General features: G+C 37.1%; 1 protein-coding gene across 2 annotated transcripts; it reads left to right on the top strand.

Moving 5' to 3' along the window:
* Window positions 1–512: 512 nt before the first annotated feature.
* On the top strand, window positions 513–19,085 carry LOC127646177 (POZ-, AT hook-, and zinc finger-containing protein 1-like). Of its 2 annotated transcripts, XM_052129665.1 has the most exons (6): window positions 513–2,034; window positions 2,137–2,200; window positions 7,220–7,391; window positions 10,968–11,129; window positions 12,786–12,995; window positions 16,009–19,085. In XM_052129665.1, the coding sequence occupies exons 1-6, from the start codon at window positions 908–910 to the stop codon at window positions 16,464–16,466; spliced, it is 2,193 nt and encodes a 730-aa protein (XP_051985625.1). In that variant the 5' UTR covers window positions 513–907; the 3' UTR covers window positions 16,467–19,085. The 2 variants fall into 2 exon arrangements, with proteins under 2 accessions (XP_051985625.1, XP_051985626.1); XM_052129666.1 differs by lacking the exons at window positions 10,968–11,129; window positions 12,786–12,995.
* Window positions 19,086–19,424: the final 339 nt, after the last annotated feature.

The raw sequence follows: 19,424 nt of genomic DNA, 5'->3' as shown, positions 1-19,424 counted from the left end.
TGTTTTCTGCTTTTGTTTCAAATTGTTCTGCTCCTGTTTTATGAATAAGGCCCATTGTTTTATATTACTGCAATAAAATATATTCTGAAGCCATTATTCTACAGTACATGCAATAATTAAATGTTCACAGATTTACATAGCATTTGGTCTGTAAATTCCCCTCCCACACAAAAATAATAAATTAATGGGTTTACTTTTTTGAGAGGCAATAATTCTAATATACTGTGGATTTTCCTTCGCTAAAGCAAACAAAAGGGGGAGCCAAAAATTATCCGACCCCTCTATTGTGTCTTTGTGCTTGATATGTACATCTCCCACGCAGTCGTTACTTACCTGTTACTACAGGCTAGACTTTCAGAGCTGTCTGGACTGAAGGGTATGTTACAGCAGTGTCATTTAAAGAGAGTTTTCCTTGTTCGCCTGAATTTCTCTCATGTTTACCATGTATGTTTGAGTTGTTACAGTCTATGAAAGAGAGGGACAGTCTACTGTCATGCGTTCAGGGTCTGTGGCGTACATTTGGGGGAGGGGCTCACTGGAAAACAAGGATGTGAATTCATAACGCTTGAAAACCAGAAAGACGAGCCCCATTCATCCAACAAACTTCCATTTCAGAGTTTAAATGCGATTTCAGCCCTTCGCGGACTCGCGCCTAATTGGAATACTTCGATAAACCGTAAACAAAACAAAGAAAATAGAAAATATTGCCTATCCCCCTCCCCCAACCAAAGGTCAAAGTTCACAGGAAACTGGGGGGCTGCCATTTTCCCCCTGCTAACATGTTAGATGCTAAACAGGCGAGGAGTTGTGGTCGTTGCTGAGTGCTTATATTTATTGTCATCCGTTTGCGTTCGTCTACCTCTTCTATCTTATGCATTTTTAGGCTCGGTTGTTGAATGACGGCGGCATGGAGAGGACAGAACAGCCGTGGAATTCCTCCTACACGTACCAGGTGAGCAAACACAGCGCCGAGATGCTACACAACCTCAACGGCCAGAGAAAAGATGGAGGCAGGTTTTGCGATGTTATCTTGCGCGTCGGAGAGGAGAGTTTCCCTGCCCATAAGGCGGTGTTGGCGGCGTGCAGCGAGTATTTTGAGTCGGTCTTCAGTTGTCAGACTGAAGGCGACGGCGAAAGCAAGGAGCTGGAGATGCACACGATCAGCTCCAAAGTTTTTCGCGACATCCTGGACTTCGCGTACACCTCCAAGATCGTGGTGCGCCTGGAGTGTTTCCCGGAGCTCATGACGGCGGCTAAGTTTCTCTTGATGCGATCGGTCATCGAGATCTGTCAGGAAGTCATCAAACAATCCAACGTGCAGATCGTCGTGCCTCCCGCTCTGGAAGGAGAGCACAGTATGTTTAGGAGCGCTGGGACCACGGAACAGCTGTCATACCCCTTGCCCGTGGACATGTCAAACGGGAGCGTGCCCAACGGCGTGGTGTTTACCAACAACAATGACAGTGACAGCGCTGATCCGACTCAGCAAACGGCTGTTCGGTTAACGGGTTCCCCTATAGAGTTTCACTTGAACACAGAGGAATCACCAAGCTCCAAAAGAGGCAGAGGAAGACCTAAAAAAGAGGCCACCTACAATAACGCTGCTCAAAATGAAGACGAAGGCCTTTTCTCGTGCGGGGTCTGTGCTAAGATGTTCCCCGATGTCATCCAGTTAAGAAACCACGAGGCGCAACATGGTTCCGTTAGGAGCGGTGCGGATTTGGTTGTTATGGACGGGCCGACGATGAACTCTCATTCCCAGGCGAGATTCCAGGAAAACGGACTGCCAACGGAAACCCGTAAGCGTGAGAGAACGAGGCGGCACGTCGCGTGTGATCTGTGCGGCAAAGTTTTCCGAGACGTCTACCACCTGAACCGACACAAGCTGTCACATTCGGGCGAGAAGCCGTATGCGTGTCCTGTGTGCGGGCTGCGATTCAAACGCAAGGACAGGATGTCGTATCATGTACGGTCTCACGACGGCTCGGTGGGGAAACCGTATGTCTGTCAAAGTTGCGGGAAAGGTTTCTCTAGGTAAGTACGGTTGAATTATCTTCACACTAGTACACCACGACTGTTTTATGCATGTATAGAGTAAAAACACTCATTCATGTTTGTTGTGTGTTGTTTTTTTAGGCCAGACCATCTGAATGGACATATTAAACAGGTGCATACTACAGAGAGACCTCATAAGTGTCAGGTAAGAAACACTGAATGAACTTCGCCGGTCACATTTAAATGATAGTCTCTATTCCACCTCAATTGTAAGGTTTTAAAGTCATAGTTCACACAAAAATGAAAACTCATCATTTACACATCCATGTGTCTTTTCAAACCTGAATGAGTTTATTTCCTCAATGGAAAACAAAAGATATTTCAAGAATGTTTACACATTTATTTTCCTTACATTGAAAGCATAGTGACCACTGTCAAGGTTTGTAAATGATGACCTATTTTTCAGTAAATTATTCCTTAAAGGGGTCGTGACAATTTTATTAAATGTTCCTTAAAGGTGCAATATGTTAAAAGTTTCAGGTAATATTAGCTCTTTTTTGCCAATGTGTAAACGGCTTGTAACGCAACTTAAAAAATTAGTCCTTCCCAGACTTACTAGGTTGCCAATTAAAGCCTGTAAACCGATTTTCATTCGAAAGAAGCGGGTCGCTTTTTCGGGGAAAATCCAAAGGATGTGACATTTATGTGCACTCCCAAGAGCCTTGCCTCCGTAATCGCTTTTCATCTGCTATTCAACAGCGACAAAAAACTGCAAAACAAACTACATTTATTTACTGAATCTCGTCTGGCTAAGCGGTAACGTGATCGTGGTCGAGCGAAAAACTTGAGTGAACATCAGCAGGGCATTTGATTACTGGAGGGAACTTCGTTCGGTTTTGGGGATCAAAACTGACCCTGAATAGGCGTTGTTCTTATAGGACAGGTAATCTAACATAACTACAAAGCATGTGAAATATAGTGACATAAGGATTGATTTGTGTAATTTCAGCTAAACTACAATAACACTCTAAAGGATTCAATGGGAAGGAGGCGGCGAGAACCGTCTTGACGATACAAATAATAGTTTAATTTTAAACTCAAACAAAAGACAAACACACATATGACGTTCATGTCCTTAACGATCTCTCTCACGCACGATCCTCTGCAGTCGACCTTTGTCCCTCTCGGGAGGCTTGATTAGCCTAATACGGGACCGGGTGTGTAGGATCACGACCCGGCCCCGCCCTCTGCCCTGGCATAACACATTAATTAATGCTAGACAGTGTCCAAGATAATGCAAAAAGACCCATTCATTAGTGTAACGTAACTTGGTTTTACAGAAAATATATACATTCTATATTAGAAATCAATAGCGCATCGAAATATCAAAATGACAGTTGTGATGGAATCACATCAATACTGAATTGTCTCAACATATTGTTAATGTACAGTCTATTTTAAAAACAGCTACTGTCATCATCCACCCAATTTAGCTAACAGCTATTGATAAATACTGACTAGCTAGCTAATAGCTGACATAGGCTATCGTATAAATGCAGTCAATGTATCATGCAAAGAAAAGTGATTACTTCAAACTATAGTCTCGCATAGTCTGATCTATATCCACACTCTGTTTTAGCCCTCCCCAGCACTGGAGAGTCAAATATAATATACAGTCTCAAAGTTTGTAGTAAAACAATCATAACTGTGTCATTTTAATTATGCTACCTCATCTTTCAGCATGATGTGGTGAATCATATTGTCTCTGTATGTTACGTCATTGTTTTGGTCGTTGCCTATCGAGTGTGTGCGCGAGCACGACAGTTTACATGGTTCAAAAGGGTGGGGAATATATCAAATTTGTAGTACTAAAAATTCTGAAATAATATGAATAATATACATAATATGAAGATATATGATTATATATCTTTAACCCTTAAATGCAAGGTCTCGGGTCTTTAGTGATCCGACACTAATATCTATCACAAATGGATATACAAAACACCCATATAGTGTACGTTTTTCAAAGCATTTTTAGGACAATTAGAAAATAATAGAATAGAATATATTCTGTTGTATTTTAGTGTTTTAGTTTTCATATATGAAGGAGATGATGCAACAAATGGTAGAATGGGATTCATTACTTCCACACAGAAATTTTATGAGACCATTATTATGTGAGTGTGTGTATATATTATTTATTATTTATTTATATATTCATAAATATAACGAGACACAAACACATATTGAGCTACACTTAACACAGAAGTTACACATATGTATTTTGTCAGGCACATTTTGAGTCTTAATAGATGCACAACTTACATAATGGTAGTAGTACACCCAAATGTCAATAGCCATATCATACTGTTCATGTGTTGTACTTGCTGTAGTTTATTTCCATGTTTCTTCTTTGTCAAGCAGCAATGTCAAATGTAAATCAAGTCAAACACTGAAACAATTGTGTCCCCTTGAGTAACAAATAACAAGTATAAAATGTATTTGTACACTCATATGGCAAACTGATAATTCTCTACCATTGCGCAGAAAATCAACATGATATAGTAGTTTCAGCATGGAAAATATGATTTATAGAGGTGAAAATATATATTGTTACACAATTACATATCTACGGTCATTAAAAACCATATACACTTTTGGTATTTGAACTATTTATTTATTTTGCAATTATTGAATTTTTTTAATGTTAGGCAATTTATAAGAGAAAGGTTTAAGTTTGCAGAATACTAAAGGAGTGGTGGGCATAACTCCAATGGATGAGAAAAGGGAGGTGGAATAAGGTCCCTAGGCCCTAAAAAGACCTGGGGATGCTTTTAATTAGGGCTGTCGTTTTAAAAAAACTAACGCATTTAATCGCATTGCTTTCCTGAGAAATGCAGGCTTGTAGTACCACCTGTTTATTCCAGTGAACAAAACATTTACAACTCTTCAGCGGACACACAACACAAACGTGCGTTACGTTCTTGCATTCAAAACACTTGAAGGAGAGCAAATGGGAACCCAGGGATCTCAAGATGTGTTTAAATATTGAGTATTAAACTATATTTAACTTGACACAGTGACCTAAACATTTTACTTTTATGATGCAACACACCCAAGATGCGACACAAGCATGTCTGACGCAGGTCGGATGGTCTTTACCTCACAAATATTTAATTACCAACAAGGTTAAGGAGGTGTCCTTTAAACTGTTACACCGTTTTTACCCAGTCAATCGTTATTTAAGCAACATGCTCCCTGAAATAGAGCCACTTTGCTCCTTCTGTAATGCTGTAGATGAATCTGCCCCTCACCTTTTTTGGGAATGTGTCCACGCTGTAGTATTTTGGGGAAAATTTTGTTTGTTTGAACGTACCTCTATTTTAACTAGTTTTTCTTTGCTTTATAAAGACGTTTTATTTGGTTTTCACAGTTTTGATAACTTAAGTTAATATTTTCTGATTAATCTGTTTATTTTTCTTGCCAAGTTTTTTTTATAAATAAGTGTAAATTTATGTCTCTAAAGCCGCTATTTGCACTTTTTTGTAAAGGCTTAAAATATTATTTAAATACTCTTTGTACCTCCAACAACTCCAAAGCATTGAAAACCATTGCACTATGTAATGAATACAATGTCTTGGCATTGTTGTAATATATATCTGTAGTATTGTGGTCTATGTATACCCCTGGCTTGTTTCTAAAAAAAATTAAATGTCTGACGCAGGTGTAAATTGATGGGTCCTTAAACAAGCCCTCATAATAAATCTCCAACTGATTTACGAATTCACTTGTGAAATGGATTGCTGTGAACTGTATGCCAATGATTGACTTATGATCAATAATATGGTAGTAAACAATACATTGTATTCTAAAGCTGCTTTTTGTATCGTCTTACCAATGATTAAGAATGTAATGCATTTTAACAAACAAATAATATATATATAATTTTTAAAGATAACTATGTATAATTATATTTTGATATAAATATGTATAATCATTATATATTGAATTATTGTTATATGAGGGGCTTTCTCAGCAAATATTTGTATATGCGATTAATCGGGACACCATGTAATTAATTTGATTACAAATTTGAATCGATTGACAGCCCTACTTTTAATATAGATAATATGCATATTATATAAGTTCTCTCTCAGGATTTCATTTAACGTTTTCAATGCATTTTGCCATCATTAATCAGCCTTTTTTTATGTATCTGGTGAGTATTGACTTGCACACTTAAAGGGAAAGTTCACTCAAAATGAAAATTCTGTCATCACTTTCTCACCTTTGTGTTGTTTCAAACCTGTATGACATTTTCTCTTCCATACAACTCAAAAAGATATGTTAGCAAGAATATTAGTTTCAGTTGCCATTCCTTTTAATTGAATGGAATTAAAGATGCCACTAATGTGTGACTAACATTCTGATTATCACCTCTCATTGAGTTCCATGGAAGAGAGAAATTCATACTGCCTTGAGGGTATGGGCGAGTTAAAACAGAAATTTAATTTTTGTGCGAACTGCCCTTTAACTACCTGTTGTTTGTTAAAGGTATCTGCTAAAAACAACAACATATATGTAATTTAGCACATGATTGCTTCATGTCTTGTGGGAAACAAGTGACTGCAGAAAAGGACCATAATGTAAGCTGTGTATTTAAAAACAACATTCCATCTGAATAAAACTAGAGGTAAGAATTGAGAAAAGTAGCTCTCCTTATTTTAGATGAGATTGTTGTAAAAATGTCAAGTCTTTTAGTGTTACAAATGCAAAAATCCCCCTCATATGAGCCTTATAAGGGGAAACCCCCTCCCCCATTTTCACAAATGAATTTCAGGCCCTGGTTATGAATTTTAGTTAGACAATTTTGGAACTCAACGACAAGCTTGCATAGCTAAAAGAATTTGCGTTCACATACTTGGGTACAGTATCTGTCTTTTTAACAGGGCTTTGTAGACTTTTTATATCCACTGTACATAGTGAAACATTTTAATTGTCAATTTTCATACCGTGAAACCCATATACCGCTACAACCCTATTTTCTACGCCAAAAATGTAGACTTTCGGAACAATCTGTAGTACCACTTACTTTGGAAAATGATGACGTTAGGAAATGGAAAACAGAGTTTTTAACCATTGTAGTGATTACATGGCTTGAGGTGACACTCTCCCAAAATGCTCTCTTGTAAATTCTAATAAGGTATACTTTGGCTTTTCACAGATTTGCAATGCATCCTTTGCAACACGAGATCGTCTGAGATCACACCTGGCATGCCACGAAGATAAGATACCATGTCATGTGTGTGGGAAATTCCTCCGTGCAGCTTACATGACTGACCACTTGAAAAAACACAGTGAAGGACCTCATAACTATTGTGGAATATGCAACAAAGGTACTGGTCAAACATACATTGAAAATTATTTATAAAGTCACTTACACACAAAAGGGAACTTGTCCATACTCCAAAAATTGAACTCTTTTGTATGGGTTAAAATGGTACTAAGCTAATGATATATGTCATTGTTGGCACTGATTTCTTAATAAGTAAGGGATCATATACAGTTAGTTGGTTGTTATCGTTCAATAAACCCAGGCAGGGTGATCAGGACACAGATGCGAAGCAGAGGGGATTTGCATCAACCTCAAGGGGTTTATTTTGCGATGACAACCGCTGACTGTACATTATCCCGTTTATTACACGACTACTAACCAAATAAATACATGGACATAAAATGTTGTTTTTCTTTGAAATTGTCATTCGAGAAGAAAGAAATTGCTGAACAGCTGAAGTCAACCTCCGATTTGCATCTAAGTTTTCAGTTGGTGTTTATTTTGCGAAAATGACCATCTGCCGCCTCAATATCCAGGCTATTACAAGACTACTTGCCAAATAAACAAACAAATAAATGACATGAAAAATTGCTTTGAGTTGAAAATATTTTATTGCCATATTTGAAGTGATCGCACAGTGATCAAAGAAGCAATTGAGACAGCTGGAAAGGACCTGTATGAGTGGTCTGATATGTGGAGCTGTGGTGCTTACAGAGCAATAACAGACCACTAGATGGCACCATTGACCAATCAGAATTGAGTATTCCAGGCCGCTGTGTAATGAGTAAGGGTCATCCGGTTGTTATTGTAAAACTAACACAGACAAGGTGATCTGGACCCCAACATGAAGTAGAAGGGGTTGGATGCGATGACAACTGGCTGATATTATTGGTACATTATCCCGCTTATTACATGTCTATTAAACAAATAAATGGACATATCGATTTGCATTAAACTGCTGAATTCCACCTCCGGTTTGTGTTGGAGTTCTGTTGGTGTTTATTTGGCAAAAAATTACTGCTCAAAAAGTTTGACTGTTCATTATCCAGCTTATTACAAGACTACTTGCCAAATAAATAAATAAATGGGCATGAAGCATTGATATTTGTTGAAATTATTTTCTTAGTTTACTTGTATAGATCGCTGAGTTTTACAAGAAGGAAAGATTACTCTCAATACCCAGATAACCGGTCTGATATGACTTAAGAGCTGTTCACACCAAATCTGTGACGAATTTGCGAGACAAACTCCCGAAGAAAGGTCTATCCACACCGACAACGAAATTAATAAAATGAAAAACAATTTCAACCCCTGTACAGTAGGCGCCACTGTTATACAAACATACACTTTTACTGGTTAACTGCATGGACCTTTAAGCATTCAGCTGTCAATGAATGAAATGAATATATTTCATGCTATTAAGGCATTTATTTACCTTATTTGGCATAACTTTTTCATTATGTTCTTTCCATGTTTTTGATGCATTTTATTGAGGAATATAGAATCTGTTTTTTGGCACCATTGACCAATCATAATTGAGTACTCCATGATATTAAAATGAATGTGGCTTTTAGTCCATGTCTCTAGCAAATCATTGTTGGTTGTGTTTTTGGTTGTGCTAATGCTTGTACATGATTTCCTTTCCCAGCCACTAATTGATTTTGAAGGAAGTGACTTGAATTCATTCATTTTAAAAGCGTTGTTACTCTCTTTGGCATTGCTTTCGCCCGTGGTGCGAGCCGTGAAGTGTGGTTGTCAGTGTGTGACAAAAATAAAGGGTATTGGCTACTTAAAGTATGGATATTCTGCATACAATTGAAAATGAAGAGAGTCATGATATTACAAATGCAGTTTACAACAAGACAAGTGTATTTAACACCAGTCATTTATTACAAATTGATGGTGACATAATTCAGGCCTAAACACATTTAACACTATGATCATTTTATAGACTTTAGCTAAAGAGTTTCTGATTAGCATTTTGATAAATGCAGAAAACTGAGCGAGGGGGGGAAAAAGGCTTGTTTACCCATTCAGTCAACGTTTACTCACCCTGATGCTGTTCCAACCTGTATGACTTCCTTGGAACACAAAAGATGATGTTAGGCAGATTGCTAGCAGAGTATGTGAGTGGAGTGGCAACAATTCCCCCTTCGACTTCAAAGCATTCTATAATCACTTAGCTCAAGAGATGCCGATACATTAGATTAGAATGATAATATGATTATTCTAAATATTTAATAGGAGAGAGAGGGAGAGAGATGTATTATTGACCTTTTAGATTTGTGAACATGTGAATGGAAATTATCGTGTTTTCTGTAAACATGCCTTTTAGAGGGATAGTTCAGCCAAAATCATAAAATCACCTTCATGCCATCCCAGATGTGTGACTTTCATTCTTCTGCTGAACACACATTTTTAGAAGAAAATCTCTGCTCTCTAGGTCCATACAATTAAAGTGAGTGGTGACCAAAACTTTGAAGGTCCAAAAAACATATAAAAGCCGCATAACATTTATCCACACAGCTCCAGTGTTAAAATATTTAATATTATAAATATTATTATTAATTTTTTTTAACAGTAAATCTCCACTTACACAATTGTTCTTTTGTTTTTGGTGATTCACATTCTTTGTGCATATCGCCACCTACTGGGCAGGGAGGAGAATTTGGAAGAAAAGGACTTCAGTATTGATCTTTTTCTGATCCACACCTATCACATTGCTTCTGAAGATATGAATTTAACCACTGGAGTTGTATGGGTTACTTTTACGCTGCCTTTATATGCTTTTTGGACATTCAAAGTTCTTTGACTATTCACTAAGATTTAATGGACCTACACAGCTGAGACATTCTTCTAAAAAAATCTTCATTTGTGTTCAGCAGAAGAAAGACATACACATCTGGGATGGCATGAGTGTGAGTAAATAATGAGAGAATTATAAATTTGGGGTGAACTATCCCTTTAAGTTTCTACAACAAATGATTGTGGCAATCGCTCACTTGCTTTCTTCTATATCATTATTATTATTATGATATTTGAAGTTTTTCATCAAATTCCTTCTGATAATATCAGCAGTTCCGTCTTTCATTCACGGCAAACGCGTTTAGCTCTGTCTCCTTAAAACATGGTAAATTCTTGCTGCGTTATGGGCTGTTAACAGGTGTTGTGCTCATGATGGAACATTTGTGGAGTGCTCTTGGAGTAATAGAAAACAATGAGGCTCCAATTTAAATACATAAATAAATAATTTCTTAGCTCCAGGCTGAATCATGCAACTCTGTTCCGCTCACATACTCCGATTGTATAGTACTGATATACAATATAACCTCAGTCACTTTCATTGCATCCTTCTATCATAAAATGAAAGGGAATGCTAGTCTTTCAGTCCCTACCATGATACCTAATATCTCCTTTTGTGTTCAGTGGAATATTGGTAATCATAGGGTTTGGGACAACATGAGGATGAGTAAATTATGACAGAATTGTTTGTTTGTGGCTCAAAAGGAAATTTTAAAATAGTAGGAATACAATGCACTCTTTTTCTTTTATCTTCAAGACAATAAGAACATTTTCCGATTAATAAGACTACGTGGTGTTCTGTTTTTCCCCCTACTTGTTCCTCCAATGGGCTCAGGTTTTTCTACTGCATCCTACTTAAAGGTGCACGTAAAAACGCACCACAGCTCGACAATGCTCCCTTCCTCTGCAGCACATCAGTTCCCTGAGCCACGAGCCAACAGACCACAGATGCACAACTGCACCCCCTACCACTTAGGACGTCAGTGCTCAGTGGAAGGCAAGCAAGCCTCTCTCCACAGCGTCTATTGTTGCTCGCTCACTTGCTGTCTTTTTCCACTGCTGCTTATCAGATTCTGCATCTGCTTGCATAAAATCTCACCCGCAAACACAGATTGTAGCGCTGAGCTTATGTAGTTCTAGAGTCTTATTTCATTTATCGCAACAATTCTTTCCTGAAGGAATTTTCGTTCCACAGAAAAAAGAAAGTCATTGGGATTTTGGAGCAACATGGGGGTGAAAAAGTATTTGGATGAACTATCCCTTCAAAGAGGATTCCAATGCTGTCATTCAAGGTGCACATGGAAAATTAAAAAGATTCTATAGTATGATTAATGCTAATATGTCAGATGGGGTGATCGAATATTGCATACATAGACAACTCCTGAAGAAATGGTAGGACTTTGATAATGGCAGATGAGAGGCGTAAATGTTAAAAAGTTCTTAAGCCACAAGAGACAACAGTTGACTGATGATAAAAAGAGTTTTTTTTTTTTGGCATAAATTGAATTTAGAGATTTCATAGTTTAATAAGGAGCTGAATTAAATAATAGTTGCAGGCTGCAGCCCTATCAATCAGCTTTGTCTGCTGTTGAATGCTAGTCGCTACATTGCTGTTGACTGATTTAGCATGGCCACATGTCCCATCTGTTTGTTGCTTACAATCATCTCCATCATGGGCTGGCTTAACAAGCATTAATTGATCAACCTTCATCCATACATGTCAACAAATAAGTGCACATGTATTTTGTACATTGATTTAATGGACCTTTTTCAAACAATTATTGCCATAATATCCAGCAGCTTGTGGTTGGGAATATTAGCATTTTTTTAAAGGACTAAGTTTCTTAGAATCTTTCCTTGATTCCGCAGTAATTGATTATAGATGCCAAGTAAGTTATAAGTTTGCAGACTCTCAGCGTTTTATTTATTTATTTTCCCCCAAGCTGGCAATAGATGATGCAAATGATTAATTAGGGAGGAAATTAAGGATAGTTCACCCAAAAATGATAATTTTGTCATTATTTACTCGCCCTCCTTTTGTTACAATTCGTTATGATTGTTTTTCTTCTGTGGTTCACAAAAGGAGATGTAAGCAGAATGTTAGCCTCAGTCACAAAGATGCAATGAAAGTAAAGGTTGACTGAGTCTTACATTATGCCTTACACCTTTATGTTCCATGAAAGAAACCAAGTCAAAGGGGTTTGTAACATCACAAGGTTGAGTAAATGATGACAGAATTTTCATAATTGTGTATATTTGATTAACAATTTTATAATACTATAATGCAAGATTCTCTATAGGTATATTTCTTGAGATCTGATTTTGGTTTAAGGATTTGGCAGTTCATAGAAGAAAAGAAATGCATCAGAAAGGCATCATTACCTTTACATCAGTACAGAATTCTCATTACAGCATCACTCAAGTTGCTGGCTTGGCATGTAATGACAGAAAAAGATTCATTCATTAAAACTTGTTTTTCTGTAATTTTCTCTTTGCAAAGACAATTATTTTTTTTTTATCCATTATTTCTGGTGGTTTCTGAACTGATGTGAAGCTAATGGTTATCTGACTGTATTGACTGCGAACTGTCCCCCTTTGGCCTCTGTCTTCCTCTATCCATATCACTTAATACTTCATTGCTGGTGCGGTGTAGAGCTCTGCACCAGTCGTCGGCTCCTGGTTACCTTTCCCGATACAGAGGGGTCTTTTCGGGGGCTATCTGGGCCAGTTCTACCCCAGCCTGTCCCTCCTGCCCTGGGCCTGCAGCCTGAGCTGCTCCTGGGAAAGCCAGGTCCAACTCCCTATTTCTGGGAGTGCCGCTCTTCTGGAGCACCAGGGTTTCCGCTTCATGGGCCTCTTACAGGTCAGTACGGGCGGTATGGAGGGTGGGAATGGGGTGAGCCAAAGTACTGAGGATGTTGGATGTGATAGCTTATGAGTCAGGAGTCAGAAATATCTGCAACTGGTGTATAATAGCATCTGTTTAGAAGTAGCTAATAATCCAACCAAAGTTGGTCATTAGTACAGTTGTGGTTATACATCAGCGAGATCCTTTCACTGCGTGTTGAGAGGTAAAGTTGTTCCGTGTAATGGGCCTCATTCATGAAACATGAGCAGAACGCGTTTTTGTGTAAATTGTTCGTAAAGATGTCCTGACGTAAATTCACAGATTCATGAAAGTTTTATTATTTTCAAAATGTTAGTTGGTACAAACAAAATTTACACTTGCTTCTGACCACGTGTAAATCATGCGTAAGACATCTGAATGTGTTGGGATTCTCTCAGGCATAGTGCCATGACTACATATTGACCAAAGTTAAATAAGTAATGAAAATATTACTTTCAAAAATAACATAAATTATTTAAAAAAAAGGAAGAAAAAAATCTATATTATATAATAATATCAAATATTATCTATACGATTAGAATAGTCTTTGCTAATTGCATTTATTTTAAGCATTTTTCCCCAACTGCTTATCTTTTTTCCAATAGAAGTACTTGACATAGTGTGATAGGTTCATGGAAAGATGCAGTTTGTTTTTGTTCTCAGAAAAATTATTGCCCTCTAATGTGACAGGTTGTACAGGTTTTTTTTGTTTTGTTTTTTTAAGTTTTTATTATTATTTGATATGAGCTATATAATTTAGGTTTCATAATTTAGTATAGGCATCAGTAAATCGCGTTCAGTTGATAACGTATGGTCAATGGTAATGCAGTTTAACCCATAAATGAACACATCGTCGGCAGGTGCTTACAAAATACAATGATGATGATGGGGGGGGGATAGAAAAAGCCCACACAATGTCATATTGCTTGCAAATCTCTAATTTCTTACAGCATTTCGATCAAAGATCTTATTCAGGCATCCTATTAATTTTTCTGAAGATTTTTCTAGTTACAAGTATATCACTGGTTACTACCATCATGATTTACCTCAGACGTTTCTCAAATGATTCTGGCAATGTGCTGCAAACTGAACCAGAGGTTAATGGTGGGGGACATCCTCCTCCCGGTGTGAACTGACATTTTTTTACACTCATGTAAAATTTGTATTAACTTCAACCATTTGATCCACAAAAAAAAGCATCTGATGAAAACAAAAACATGCAATGACAGTAATTTCTCTGAGACGCTATTGTGCTTGCTAAATCCAAATGTTACGATTTAAATGCTCATAAAAACGTTTTCATTTCTGTTCCACGTACTGTAGATGTTAACAGCATTTACTTGAGAGTCTGGTGCCTTCCTTAATTGCCGTTTCATGGGCGTGGATTATGATTATTGTCATTGAACGTGCACATGTCCCCGTTCACGAATGTTTTGAATTCACTAGAATACGTACGCTTTGCTATCAAATCCGGGGATTACGAAGCATTTGTGAATCTGGTGGAAAATTTTCAGGGAGGTCAATTTTATGCATGAATTCTTAGTATATTTACTCAGAATGTACTCGTACATTTACAAAAGTTTTATGAATGAGGCCCAATGTGTGTGAGCGTGTATTTATCACTTTGTGGGGACCAAATGTCCCCATAAGGATAGTAAAACCCGAAATGTTTGACCTTGTGGGGACATTTTGTCGGTCCCCATGAGGAAAACAGCTTATAAATCATACTAAATTATGTTTTTTGAAAATGTAAAAATGCAGAAAGTTTTCTGTGAGGGTTAGGTTTAGGGGATAGAATATAAAGTTTGTACAGTATAAAAACCATTATGTCTATGGAAAGTCCCCATAAAACATGGAAACACGACTGTGTGTGTGTGTGTGTGTGTGGGTGTGTGTGTGGGTGTGTGTGGGTGTGTGTGGGTGTGTGTGTGGGTGTGTGTGGGTGTGTGTGTGGGTGTGTCCAAAGACGAGATCCATGCAATCCATTTGTTATTAAAAAAAGTCTCTAAATAAAGTCTCTTTTAATACCCTTTCTGTTCTATACAGTCAGTTAATAAACATTTAATTCTAATCATGCATAGCACAGATGAGGTAAAGCCATTCAAGTCCTCTCATGCACTCATTTACAGAAGCTTTTTTCAGAAATTATGATTTGAATAGACAGTACCAGTTTTTAGCATGTGCTCAACAAATCAATGTAAATACCTGTAAATAGTACAAATTGTGCAATTAAACAAAAAATTATTTACAAAGTAATAATATGGAAAACAAGCAAGTTTTGATCAATGTTAATGCTTCACACTGCAACCCCAAATGTTCAAATCAAATCTGCACTCTTGTAAGGAGATGATGTCCTGGCTGTATGTTCTTTAGGTCTTTGGGACAAAAATAGCATTTATATGTTAGGGGTCTATAAAAAAAATCCTGTCTAATCATCTAGAGTTTTAAAAGAAATATGTATGGATGCAAATGTTGAAATTAAAGCTCCACCTCTGAAATGTTACTCAATAGTCAGTAGCTAGGATATTGCTTGCCAACTAGCTTTATACCGAACATTCAGAGATGATTGAGAGCATAATTTTTTGTTGTTGTGTCATTTGGTGTGGGGTATGTCTATGCGCGTCAGTAAAGGTATGTCTGCATTATGGTGCTGCAATCTCACAATTTTAAAGAACAACTCTAAATAGCAATGTAATACCAAATACTTTAAAACCAAGCACATACAAAGTGTATCAAATTCCATAATAAAAATGTATCCCTTTTAAGGTCACATAACAATTCAATTTCACTATCCCTAATAGATTCAGATTAGATTACTAGTCTTAACTGTTTTTAACCTGAAACAAGTTCACAAAATGAATTGTTCTGGTCATAAGAGGGTTCAAGTTACAGTGAATCTCAATTAATGAGGCTCCTTCCCTCTTCACCTCTCTCTGTCTCCTTTCTTTTCACACCCTGACATCCCCTCCCCACTTTGTGTTTACCTCAGATGGGCAGGAAATTGCTGTGAAATGTCCCCACCAGGATTCTGATGGTTCGGACGCTGCTTTCGGTGACCTCCCCAACGGAACAGAGCTCAAGCCTGAGCAGAAAGCAGAGGGAGAAGAACTAGAGGTCACCTCTTTCATCTTCAACGGGCAGCCTGATGACACCATGACGTCGCCAGGTGGATCCAAACAAAACACAGACAATGAAAAGAAGTTTGCTTGCGGCGATTGCGGCCAGACCTTCCGCACAAAGTCTTACCTCAACAAGCACCATCACCGGGTTCATAAGAAACGGAGTGCGGCAGGGTCCAGTCTGGGTGACCTTGCCTCCCCCTTTTCCCCCCAACAGAATATGTCACTTCTTGAATCCTTTGGCTTTCAGATTGTTCAGTCAGCCTTTGCCTCCTCACTTGTGGAGACTGAGATGGGCAGCAGTAGAATGGGTTTAGGGGATAAATGACGCCTTTGAGATATAGACATTTCTTATAACCCTGCTCTTACTGGACAACCAAACATTTGATAACTGCAAGTTTAGTCTTTAAACTTGCAGTTTAAACAATTCTTGATGCCATATGTAGACTACTTTTTTTTTTTTCTTTTTTTCTTACAATTATAATGTTTGTTAATGTTTTGACTTCACCATTGTGGATGCCGTTCTGATTCCATTTTGGTGTGAAGCAGCTGTTTTTTACTTTGACAAATACTCATTTTATAGATTTATCATGCAAAAACACCTTGCTTTTGTTAACATTTTTATGTCTCTGCTTCCAGATTGGTGGGGTTAGGGTGATTAACTTCAAAATATAAATTGATGCCCCAAAAATGTGTATAATCCACAAGAGGTAATTTCGTATAGATGGATGCCCAGACTTGCACAGTAGGTACATCAAATGTGGTCAAAGTCTCGAGTCCACAAGACTTTTATTTCTTTTTCCATTACAATTATATTATCAGTTTAAAAATGTGAGTGTCAAGTTTAACTAGAACCACAACTTTGTGCAAAACCTGATGATCCATGTTATCCATGCATGATATGAGAATGTTTTAAAGAGCATCTTTTGTGCTTCCATCGACACATTGAAATCTGACCTTTTGTACAAAGGTGTTAACATGGTCAAAACATTTCTTATTTGAATAGTGACCTTAAAACAGGACAGCATCTTAAGTATTTCCTGTTCAATTTATGTCATGATATGTCTTTGTTTTTCAACAGAGTTCTTAACATTTTTCCTAAACTTATTTTTAGATTTAAATTAGATTTCGAATCCCAGATGTGGGCTGAGACTTTTGAACCCCATTTTATGTCTGCATTTGCAGTATAAAAGCATGCCATTAGCAAGGATTAAACATTTTAACAAAATTCAAAGCTTAATCAGGCATCATAGTGACCCAAGTTACTGATGGTCAGCCGTTTGTTATCCACAGGTAACCTACAAATCTAGTGAGATTCTTCTCGTGTGTGACTTACTTTGGCAAATGATGTAATAAGTATAAATCATTCACAACTTAAGCCCAAATCATGGCTGTTTAAATAGTACTTTTTTGTTCTTTTTTTTTTTTTGTTCTTTTTTTTTAATCATAGTTTTGAGACTGATTGTTTTTGGTCACAACAATTTCAGCTTTTAATGTCCAACAGGGACCAATTTCAGGTTTCACTGTAAGATATAGCAAGAAGCAAAGAATATATTTTATTAACTTATTGATATTGGTGTCCAATTCTCCTTTACAAAAAGGTATATATTGAGTTTTTGTGTAGAGTTACGATTGTGCTATTTTCCTCATAAATCATGCACCCAACCGGAGGATAGTGTGAGAGCATCAGTGTGTAAATGAGCATAACAACTGTATGTGTGAGTACACGTGTGAATGATGTGGTCTCTCTAATGTCCAGAATGTAATATAAACAGAGGGCTTTGTAATCTTTTTTTAATATATCAGAGAATTTTTCTAAGAGGTTCAGTACATTCCTGCTGAACTTGAAGTCTTGTCATTATACATGTTTAACATTCACACGCATATATAAGAAATATGTACATATGTTTGGTCAATTAGTTAGTTATTAGATTAGATTGGGATCTTTGTATATAGATATTTTCCTTGGCCTGGGAGAATGAATGGAAATTTTATTAAGGAATATGTATTAAGTTCAAATCAATACTTCTGTTGCTTCTTTTTGATATTATGCAAGTATTTGTGTGTTGTTTTGGTGTTACCTTGTTTCCCTGGGATGTTAATCTAAATGCAGTGTGCATACTGGTTACCTTTCCTTTTATTTTACCATCCAAGCTAATAGTTTAGTGTTCTGTAAATGTATTTTGTAAGGCGGATAGTACAATGTTGCAGAGCTGTTACGGGCAGTCACTAATGATAATGGAAGCTTTCCATTTACATAATGCATACAAAACAATTATTTTATTGTATTACAGTATATGCTTGTTAGTCTAACTTTTTAAATCCAAAGCAAACTGAGCAGTACACTCAAAAATCAGTGCACCCTATGGTACAATATATCTAATGTCAGATAACATGAGTTAATTATTCTTAAAATAATAACAATCACTGTCTGCCTAACAGTAACCCTGATCTGAATATTTGCAGCTTTTATTTATTTACAAAATCAAAGTTATTGGGAAGCCCTCGATTATTAATGCTATACAACTTGTTTGTCTAGTGTGGTGTTTAGGCTTATTGCATCACTGGAATTTTTTGTTGTTGTTGTTTTTTGCTCAGATATTTGTATGTTGCAAAGTGCCTTCCCAGTAATGATTGTGAATGGCGAAGGGTTGGAAATTCTGTCATTAAAAGGACCTATATTATTTTAACCATATACGAACAGAGTTGCATTGACACTTTTGGATAAAGACATGCACATAGAAAAGTGTACATTTGTACATGTATGTTTGGTATTCTACCTTTTGTTCTCTGACAAAATGTTGTTTCTCTGCAATTTATGTCACAGCGTTCATCAATTTTTGGACATTAGATATAAGCATACTTTTCTATTGATGTTTGTTTTTGTACACTGTTTTTGTGTCTCTGTCTATTTGGTACAGAGATGGGTATGAAATAAAATTGTATCTGAGAATTTATTTGTGATGAATCCTTGTACAAACATAATTGTGCATATATTAAAGGTGCACTCAGTAAACTCCTAAAGACATGAATTGTAATTTTGCAGTATACACTCACCTAAAGGATTATTAGGAACGGCATACTAATACTGTGTTTGACCCCCTTTCGCCTTCAGAACTGCCTTAATTCTACGTGGCATTGATTCAACAAGGTGCTGAAAGCATTCTTTAGAAATGTTGGCCCATATTGATAGGATAGCATCTTGCACTTGATGGAGATTTGTGGGATGCACATCCAGGGCACGAAGCTCCCGTTCCACCACATCCCAAAGATGCTCTATTGGGTT

This window comes from Xyrauchen texanus, chromosome 7 (assembly GCF_025860055.1).
Source record: "Xyrauchen texanus isolate HMW12.3.18 chromosome 7, RBS_HiC_50CHRs, whole genome shotgun sequence".
Classification (NCBI taxonomy): Eukaryota; Metazoa; Chordata; class Actinopteri; order Cypriniformes; family Catostomidae; genus Xyrauchen; species Xyrauchen texanus.
The sequence above is the reverse complement of the archived record's forward strand: the minus strand, read 5'-3'. Positions and strand labels throughout refer to the sequence as shown.

Bases quoted from the DNA above. Each gene is read 5' to 3' on its own strand.
- LOC127646177 (XM_052129665.1), top strand. From the start codon at position 908: ATGGAGAGGACAGAACAGCCGTGGAATTCCTCCTACACGTACCAGGTG. The intron at 2,035-2,136 runs GTAAGTACGGTT...TTGTTTTTTTAG, and splicing joins TGCGGGAAAGGTTTCTCTAG to GCCAGACCATCTGAATGGAC. The intron at 7,392-10,967 runs GTACTGGTCAAA...CAATGGGCTCAG, and splicing joins TTGTGGAATATGCAACAAAG to GTTTTTCTACTGCATCCTAC.